This window comes from Leucoraja erinacea, chromosome 35, assembly GCF_028641065.1.
Source record: "Leucoraja erinacea ecotype New England chromosome 35, Leri_hhj_1, whole genome shotgun sequence".
NCBI classification, from domain to species: Eukaryota; Metazoa; Chordata; class Chondrichthyes; order Rajiformes; family Rajidae; genus Leucoraja; species Leucoraja erinaceus.
The window spans coordinates 14,911,350-14,921,439 of record NC_073411.1 but is presented as its reverse complement, the minus strand read 5'-3'; the positions used below and the strand labels follow the sequence as shown (position 1 = coordinate 14,921,439).

At 46.3% G+C, this 10,090-nt stretch overlaps 1 protein-coding gene across 1 annotated transcript; it reads left to right on the top strand.

Annotated features, from left to right (window-relative positions):
* The first annotated feature begins 232 nt into the window (after window positions 1-232).
* mat2aa (methionine adenosyltransferase II, alpha a) lies at window positions 233-9,640 on the top strand. The gene is made up of 9 exons (XM_055662459.1): window positions 233-419; window positions 3,730-3,807; window positions 4,164-4,286; window positions 4,366-4,478; window positions 4,565-4,708; window positions 5,347-5,565; window positions 6,824-7,006; window positions 8,006-8,139; window positions 8,260-9,640. Exons 1-9 carry the CDS (start codon window positions 329-331, stop codon window positions 8,360-8,362), a joined length of 1,188 nt encoding a protein of 395 aa, XP_055518434.1. The 5' UTR covers window positions 233-328; the 3' UTR covers window positions 8,363-9,640.
* Window positions 9,641-10,090: the final 450 nt, after the last annotated feature.

The following is a 10,090-nucleotide window of genomic DNA, read 5'->3' as shown; positions in this document are numbered from 1 at the left end:
ACATACCTCCAGGATGGCAAGTTGTGTTGATGTGCCGTGCGTCCTGTTCAATATAACAATCGGCGCATGTTCGAGGGAGAATAGAGTGTAGTCTCCCGCGGCGCCCCCCCCCATCTGTGCCGGGGTGTGGTGGCGCCCATGGGGGGCGGGGCTGGCGGGGTTGGCGGGACCACGTGCGGGGGGCGCCGCTATAAAGGCGGCGGTGGCAGCGGCTGCCATTACTCAAGGCGCAGCAGCTGCAGACGGTGAGCGGTCGCGGCTCAGTCTCAGTCACCCCGGCACCGACAACAACAAACACCAGCCGCCGCTCCCCCCACACACACACACCATGAACGGACAGATCAACGGCCTGCACCAGAACCTGCTGGACGAGAGGACGTTCCTCTTCACCTCCGAGTCGGTCGGTGAAGGTCACCCAGGTGGGTGATAGTAGCTCGAGCCTCGGCCCGCGGGCCACGCGCCGTTCTGGAATGTTCCCGGGGCGGGGGGGCGGAGCCGCCGCGGATGCTGGGGGGACAAGGTGGGTCGGTTTCCCGCCTCCACCGGGCGGGCGGGGGGAGGGCGGGAAACGTCGAGCCCGCGGCTGGTCGTCGCCATTAGCGGCAGCGCGGGGCCCCTGGAGCGCTGGCGGGGCGGGTGGATGGATGGGCGGGCAATGGCCGTCCCGCCCCCCTCCCTCTGGCCGCCGGCTCATTGTGCACCCCCCACCCTCACTGCCCACCGGCCCCCTCCCCCCCCCCCCCCGGCCCGGCCCCGCTCCCCCCCGCCGGCCCGGCCCCGCTCCCCCCCGGCCCGGCCCGCCCCCCACCCGCCCGCCCCCGCTCCCCCCGCCGGCCCCGCTCCCCCCCCCCCCCCCGCCGGCCCGGCCCGGCCATGCTTCCCCCCCGCCGCCCGGCCCGGCCATGCTTCCCCCTCCCGCCACCTTGTGCCGCATCGTCCCGCTGCTGCTCCGGGAAGCGGCGCCGCCCAGCGGCCAAGGGGAGACGCGGGCACCCACCACGTGGAGCCTGTTGTCCGGCGAGGCCGTTCAGCCCACCGCGCCCATGCTGGCCCCGGCCACCCCCTGCCCACTTTTGGACCTTTCCCATTCACTACCTGCAAAATGTATTTTAAATGCTAAAGATAGACACAAAATGCTGGAGTCACTCAGTGGGACAAGCAGCATCTATGTAGAGAAGGGATTAAATCACAGAGAGTGGTGAATCTCTGGAACTCTCTGCCACAGAAGGTAGTTGAGGCCACTTCATTGGTTATATTTAAGAGGGCGTTAGATATGGCCCCTTGTGGCTAAAGGGATCAGGGGGTATGGAGAGAAGGCAGGTACAGGATACTGAGTTGGATGATCAGCCATGATCATATTGAATGGTTGTTCAGGCTCGAAGGGCCGAATGGCCTACTCCTGCACCTATTTTCTATGTTTCTAAAAGCTTGAGCCCCTATTAAATTGCTGTTATGTTACCTGCCTCCTCTGGCAGCTCTTTCCACACACCCACCACCTCTGTGTTGCCTCTAATGTTCCTATTAAATCTTTCCCGTCTGACGTTGATTCATGATTCCTCTACCCTTGTAAAAAGTCTGCTACGATCTGCTGTTTCTCTCATGATTGTCTTCACCTCTGAAGATCACCTTGGCCTCCTGGGCTCCAAGGAATAAAAGTGTAGGAAGGAATTGCAGGTGCTGGTTTAAACCAAAGATTGACACAAAAGGCTGGAGTAATGGGACAGACAACATCACTGAAGGGTTCAATGTCTACTGGCCCAACCTCTCGCTGAACTTTGGTTCATTAAGTTCCAGCAACATTCTCGTAGAACACAGTGGTGTAGTTTGATATATTTTCATTATTTAGTGTGCAGATAATTGGCGAATAGGGTGATTTCACGAAAGGTCACTGGAGCGTAGATCCGCACCTACGTGACCGAAAATCTCAAGTGGAGTACATGCTATACATCCGGCACATGTTAGTGAATGGGAAAACACACACTTTCCCACCCGTTAAAAACATCGAAAACGGCCAGTTTTTGAGCTGCAATTTACTGTGCCAGTCGGGGTGACCGTGAGGCACAGCTACCTAGATTTACAGTCCAAAAAAAAAAGATAGAAACTAAGGTAAATTAAAGAGGAAGCTGAAGGTGCCAATCCAGTGGAAGTGAACAGCGGACATTTGCCGTGGAGTTTTAAAGGTCCAAAATATCGGGAATTATTGCGTTTGCTCGCTGAATTTCATCAATAGTAAGTTAATAATGCCTCACTTTTGATGAAATTCAGCGAGCAAACACGATAATTCCCGATATTTTGGACCTTTAAATCTCCACGGCAAATGTCCGCTGTTTACTTCCGCTGGATTGGCACCTTCAGCTCCCTCTTTAATTTACCTTAGTTTCTATCTTTTTTTTGGACTGTAAATCTAGGTAGCTGCCTCACGATCACCCCGACTGGCACAGTAAATTGCAGCTCATAAACTGGCCGTTTTCGATGTTTTTAACGGGTGGGAAAGTGCGTGTTTTCCCATTCACTAACATGTACTGGGTGTATAGCATGTACTCCACTTGAGATTTTCAGTCACGTGGGTGCGGATCTATGCTCCAGTGACGTTTCGTGAAATAACCCTATATTTAAGAGGGAGTTAGATGTGGCCCTTGTGGCTAAAGGGATCAGGGGGTATGGAGAGAAGGCAGGTACAGGATACTGAGTTGGATGATCAGCCATGATCATATTGAATGGCAGTGCAGGCTCGAAGGGCCGAATGGCCTACTCTTGCACCTATTTTCTATGTTTCTAAAAGCTTGGGCCCCTATTAAATTGCTGTTATGTTACCTGCCTCCTCTGGCAGCTCTTTCCACACACCCACCACCTCTGTGTTGCCTCTAATGTTCCTATTAAATCTTTCCCGTCTGACGTTGATTCTTGATTCCTCTACCCTTGTAAAAAGTCTGCTACGATCTGCTGTTTCTCTCATGATTGTCTTCACCTCTGAAGATCACCTCGGCCTCCTGGGCTCCAAGGAATAAAAGTGTAGGAAGGAATTGCAGGTGCTGGTTTAAACCAAAGATTGACACAAAAGGCTGGAGTAATGGGACAGACAACATCACTGAAGGATTCAATGTCTACCGGCCCAACCTCTTGCTGAACTTTGGTTCGTTAAGTTCCAGTAACATTCTCGTAGAACACAGTGGTGTAGTTTGATATATTTTCATTATTCAGTGTGCAGATAATTGGCGAATAGGTATTGTTGGATTAAAAAAATGGTAGTTAACTTAAGAGTATGGTTACATAAATCCCTTTGCCTCTTCAATATCTTACAATCTGGCCCTAGCCAATTTAACGTAATCCTGATGCAAGGTTTTGACCTAAGCGTCAATAATCCCTTCACTGCTGGGTTCGTCCAACGGATTGTTTCTGGATTTCAGCATCAGCAGTCTAACTTTGCCACTACCCTGTCTTGGCAAACCATGTTTGTTTCAACCTGGTTTGCTTGTCACCTCTAAATGTTGGAAGTCTTAAGTGTGCCAAATGATAATCTTGGACATGATTTAAGATTCATGTTCTTTATATATAGAGTGGAGGTTCTGAAAGTATCAGAGAGGCATTCTTTCAATGTATTCCATTTTGCTGAACCCCAAAACTTTGGAAGTGAAATATAGTCTGATGGAGACTGGGTACAGGCAGATACAAGGGAGAATCAACGATGGTGGGTTTTGTTGTGTTAACTAATGATAACTGTGTTTGCAGATAAAATCTGTGATCAGATTAGTGATGCTGTATTGGATGCCCATCTCAAACAAGACCCGGATGCCAAAGTTGCATGTGGTAAGATTTGATGTCAGAAATGAGAAGCTGATTATGTTAATGAATTACGTACAGTCACAAGTGTTTTATTTTTAAACTACATCGAGACAGTTTGAAATGTACATTGAAAGGTTTGAAATGACATGCATAATTATCAAGTCGTATAAATCTTTAGTCTGTTTTGTATTCAGTTTTGTGTTTTTAAGGCATCATGCAGCACTCGTGTTTTTAAACAACCCATATTTCCTAATACTGTTCAAAATATTCCTTCTCCAATATTTTCTTAATTTGGGAATATTTGTAGTGTAGAGAAAATAACAATCCCATTATTTATCTTTGCACTTCTTGTGAATTATAACAGGCCTCTTCTTTTGCAGAGACTGTTGCAAAAACTGGTATGATTCTGCTGTGCGGTGAGATTACCTCTAGGGCTGCTGTCGACTACCAGAAAGTCGTACGAGATACTATTAAACATATCGGGTACAATGATTCATCAAAAGGTGCGTCACTATATGGGTATGCCTGACTGCTTTGGTTGGTGTGTGTTAACTGTGTAGTGACGATGAACATGTGTTACAGGCTTTGACTACAAGACCTGCAATGTCCTGGTTGCTTTGGAGCAACAGTCTCCAGATATTGCACAAGGTGTTCATTTGGACAGGAATGAAGAGGATATCGGTGCTGGTGATCAAGTAAGACCAATTTGTCAATGTTTGCAAACTATTTGTTTACCATTTCTGTTCTTAAACTGACTTCTCAATTGCTTTTCTTTACCCAGGGCCTTATGTTTGGTTACGCCACAGATGAGACTGAGGAGTGTATGCCCCTGACCATTGTTCTTGCTCACAAACTGAATGCTAAAATGGCAGAGCTGCGCCGTAATGGCACTCTGCCATGGCTCCGGCCAGACAGCAAGACACAGGTGAGATAAGATCGGTGTGACTTTCGGTTGCTCAGGTGAAGTGAGATAAACTTAATCAGGTTATTGTCACACCCCTCAGTTGTTGTAAGCACCCCCTTTCTGTTTTCCAGATGTGTGGCTGGGCAGAACCATGGGAAGGCAGTGTGTGTGAAGCAGCTAATGCTCACTTGGGTGCTCTCACCTCAAGCCTGGAAACGTGTCACCTGTCCATGTTCTCCACAGATGCTGCCTAACCTAATGAGCACTTTGTCTTATTTTTAAACCAGCACCTGCAGTTCCTTATGTCCGCATGTGTTGGAGTAACTCGGCTGGTCAGGCATCATCTCTGGAAGACATGGATGGGTCCCTCTTCAGAAGGCCACCCTTCAGTCCTGACCTGAAACATTGCCTATCTATGTCCATCCTCTGCAGTTCTCTGCATTCTTATTACTTCCTTGTCACACCTTGATCTCCTCAAGGTTTTGCCAACTTGTTACAGTGTCACCTGGCTCTTCCCATCAGCTGCTCGTGCTCCCAGCCATAGCTCCCAGCTATGTCCAGTTGCTGTTAAACCTGATGGGTATTGTGTGTGTGTGTCAGTCCATACCAGAGAAATTCTGATATCTGACCTATCAAACTTGTCCTCATCTGCTTTGCAGGTTACTGTGCAGTACCTGCAGGACCATGGTGCTGTCATTCCCATCCGCGTGCACACAATTGTGGTGTCGGTGCAGCATGACGAGGAGGTTCCGCTGGATGAGATGAGGGATGCTCTGAAGGACAAAGTGGTCAAGGCGGTTGTGCCCAGCAAGTACTTGGATGAAGAGACCGTTTACCACCTGCAGCCCAGTGGACGTTTTGTTATTGGTGGACCACAGGTTGGCTAGAGCAGTTGTTCTTTGTTTCAAGGCTTCTGAAGCAGCCGAAGTGGCATCTTAGATTAGCTTGTGCCCCATGAAGCATGGTTTTCTGCATGCATTTGGCCGTTGCTGCTTCTGTCTCTGCAAATATGCTGCAAGATTTTTTTGTTTTCTACTGCTTGTTGCCACATGTCTATTCATTTTGGCACTGCTATTTCTTTTAAGCCAGGTTATTTGTCACTGGTAGGATCACAGAGCGTTACTGATAAACTCTCTTCACCCAGTGCTTGCCTGTGAGAAGGGTTGCTGGATAGAAACCAGGAGCAGAACGATTATCTTCTGATTCCTTTAAGCACAGGGCACCCTGCCTGGGTTGCCTCCACATGGCCTAGATTGCTTGAAGTTTCTGGGATAGAGGTTTGCTGCTTGCTTGGGGCTGTTTGTTTTCTGAGTGTTGTGAAGTCTCTTGTTCATTTATTGTAAGGGATATCTTGATTTAATATGAATGCTGACATATTTTGCAGTATTTAAAATTAGTGGAAGTTTGCTTTCTTTTACAATGGCTACTTGTATTTCCAGAGCTGTGGGAGTTTTGTCACTATGTATGCTGATAGCAGGGAAATGGGGACTAATAGGCGACATTGAGCCTGTTGGATCCATATTTGCTCTCTTGATAGACCTGTAATCCTATATATGCATCCCTCTTAATTATCCAGTCCCCTTTTTTGAATAGTGCAAATCACGACTACCTCTGGCAGGGAACTTCTGACTTAAAATTATGTTTATCCTCCTGCCATTTGTTTTCCCAATTTCATTAGATCTTTGTCCTATTGGATCTAGATCTTCTTCCAATCGAATAGTTTATTTATCTACTAACCATGGCCATTGATTTTTGGAAAGATCAATCCCAGCCACACTATCCATGTAACTGTTCCACATCCCGGTGACATGTTTTTCTATATCTTCTGCGCCTCCTTTTCCCCCTAAACAGAACCTTTCCTGTTCTTTTTTTTTGAAGCGCAGTACATGGAACTGGATGGTACTTTAGTTCTCTGAACCAGAAGGTGATTTATGACTGACGTGTAATATGCTTCAGTTTTGAGTTAGTCCTAATTCATCTTGTGTACTGAGCACCTGCCAGTACTTTACTAAAATTAATTCATTTAAGGAAAGTAGAACCATGCTCCACTAGTTCGAATTCTAGTGACAATACTAACAACTGTTCACTTTTTTTGATGTTAATTAAAACTTCAAAACAAAACGCCTTTCAAAACAGGGAGATGCAGGCCTGACTGGGCGCAAGATCATTGTTGACACCTATGGTGGATGGGGTGCACACGGGGGTGGTGCTTTCTCTGGCAAGGACTACACAAAGGTGGATCGTTCTGCTGCCTATGCTGCTCGATGGGTTGCCAAGTCTCTGGTAAAAGCTGGTCTGTGCCGACGTGTGCTTGTGCAGGTGAGTCACTGACGAATGCATACAGCATTAAAGTAAACCACATGGAATTGCTGCGTGTCAGGAGTGACACCGTGGGCTCTGATCTAAGCTGCAGTTGGACAAAAAAATGGGGATTACTGAACAACAAAACCCTGCTCAGATGAGAAGAAATAGGCACATTGTGAGATGAGCAACACTTATAGTATTTTGCTTCATTCTCCTTGGAACAGATAGTCTGGGGCATTTTCTGTAGAGTGCAGGAGATTGAATGGGTGACTTGAGGTATATAACTGAGGGGTGTTGATGAGGTTTCCCTGATAGGAGAATTGAAAAGTAGAGGGAATAGATTTAAGGTGAGAGCGGAAAGGCTATAAAGAGGAAGTGGTATAGGCATGTATTTTTACTATGTTTAAAATACATTTGGAGAGGGACATCTACGGGATCTCCGGTTGCCAACTATTTCTGCACCCCTTCATAATTCCCATGCTCTCCTTTCTGCCCTGGGGCTCCTCCATTGCCAGAGTGAGGCAACTTACAAACTGCCTGGTCTGCTGACTATCTTTAGACAGGTTCATGGATAAAGGTTTGGATGGATATGGGCCAAATGTGGTTCAGGTGGACATCTTGGTCGCCATTGCAAGTTGGGCCAAAGGGCCTGTTATTATGCTGCATAATTACAACTAATGGGAAGAAGTGAGAATGCTTTTTAAGGGGTAATATGAGTGAGGTGAGAAATGAATAAGTAAATGATCAGTCTGCAGCCATACAACGGCAAAACTATTGGACAGTTTGAGGATCCTACATCCATCTGTTCTTCAAATATAGCACATGCATGCCTGAAAGGATTTGTTTAATCCATGGTGCGTGCTGGGAAATAAGCTGCATCATCCACTGACTCAAGGCTCATAATGGCTGAAAAAGCTAAATTCTTGTGCCATGTATCATTTGCTTATCGCTACTTGGAAGAAACAGGTAATTGTGATGTTGGACATTAATGGGATGTTTTGTCTGTTTGTTTAGGTATCCTATGCTATTGGAGTTGCACACCCTTTGTCCATCTCCATTTTCTCCTATGGGACATCTGAAATGAGTGAGAAGGATCTTTTGAGCATTGTGAAGAAAAACTTTGATCTGCGTCCTGGTGTTATTGTCAGGTAAACACTGGTCGGTAGTAGGCGGGTAGGGTGGTAACAGTGTGGTGAGTTTGAGATGGGGAGGGGAGAGTGGAGAATTGGATGATTGGAAGACTTAACACATTTGAATGTGTTTTCCAGGGATCTGGACTTGAAGAAGCCAATTTACCAGAAGACAGCAGCCTATGGCCACTTCGGTAGGGATAGCTTCCCCTGGGAAGTGCCTAAAAAACTTAAGTGCTGAGTGTGAAGTCTTTCTCCCCAGATCTGTTGGTGTATAATACAGAGAAGCTGCAGAATCTCGAGGAGAAAGACCCCCCTTCTGTATAACCTGTCCTCCCATAACTCCATTTGCTAGTGGAAAAATATTGGTTCTTCCCTCTGCTCCCATCCCCTATCACACAGAGATTGTCCCGAGCCCTATTGTGATAGCCACTGCCTTGCTAATGTGTAGTTTTTTTTGTTCAGGGTGAGGGTTGAAAAGGACCATAAACAAGAGGATCAATTTTTGGGTTTGGGTGACCAGACACTCCATATTCCCAGTACAACTGTAACCCGAGTCTGCAAGACCTGCTTTACACACCACTCCTTCATCAAAACTTGTAGTCTTGCTTGGTTCTAAACTATTGTCAGTGCTTGACCCAAACATTGGGGCACTTCCAGTGATGGTGCTTATTGTGTAGCCCTGGCCCTTCCGTGTAATTTCAATGTCCTGACTCTCATGCAGTCCTATTTTTGGATTAGCAATGTGGAGTTTAAAATTCTCACTACCATCCCCTATTTTCTTTGTTTGAGGACGTACGTAATGATTTTTAAACAGCAAAAGGGTTTTCAAAGGAATTAACAACAAGCTATGCATCGTTGTTTCTGCACTAGCCAAACCTCGTTTTTTAAACTTATTTTTTGAATGGGCTCTTGTGGCCTTGATTAACAGGTCGAGGGCTGCTTCCAAGGCCTGCAAGTTGCACACTTTGGTATTTTTTTTTATCTTTAAGGAAATATCCATAACTGCACAATGAGCTCCTGGGTTTCCGACAAATGAAGCCATTCAGCCATTGTTAATGAAACTGGTGTCGATACAGAGAAGCCAGTAAAACGATGGCTCCAGGAATCTAACCTTCATACTTGAATAATATTGTGTTCCTATTTATTCTGAGACTTGGTGTATTACAGAGAAGCCAGTGTCTCAGTAGGCAGCTTAGAAACGTCGTATTTTTTAAAAGATAAATATATTGCAATTCCTTCAGTCACAGTATCCCGGGTAGGCCCAAGGTGTCCTACAGAAAGCTCTTGGGTTGACCTACAAGGGGTCTGGCTGGTGTTAAACACAGGGGCAGGCATGTCCAGCAGTTGGTGAGTGCCTCTTGGCCAGTGTTGTACAGAGAAGCTGGCCTGTTTACATGCTCTCTGCCACTGCTGTGATCGGCAAGTGCCTTTTTGTAACTTAGCAGTTATTACGTATGTCTGCTGTCAGAAGTCCAAATTCTAAGATCTCAATAAAGTGCTAGGTTCTCCATATAAACTTCTCATTTGTGTGTCTGCATCTTCCTTATTACAACAGCTGCAAAGTTCTACTTGGAACTGAGTGGGTAAGTTTAACACTGGTGCTGTTAGTTGATCCTGGATCAGTTGAGGGGCTACGTCCAGGCCTTGCATCTTCTGTATTGGTGTGTGTGTGTGTTCCTGAAGTACGAACTGGTGGCTTAATGCTTCGTTGATTAAGCATTGCGTATGTTTGCCCACAATTTCCCTAGCAACTGATGCTAACTGTAGCAGGGCTTTATATGGACCTTGTGTTAGTGTGATATCTTGGAGTCTAGCTGAATTGTCAGAATAAGCCTTCCAACAATACCTCAATTTATTCCTAGCTGCTTTCCATTTCAAGTTTATATTTCAACTAAATTATCAGTAAACACAAGTTTGCATTTCCTTCATACAATGGCTTACTTGCTTTGTAGAACAATTTCATTTT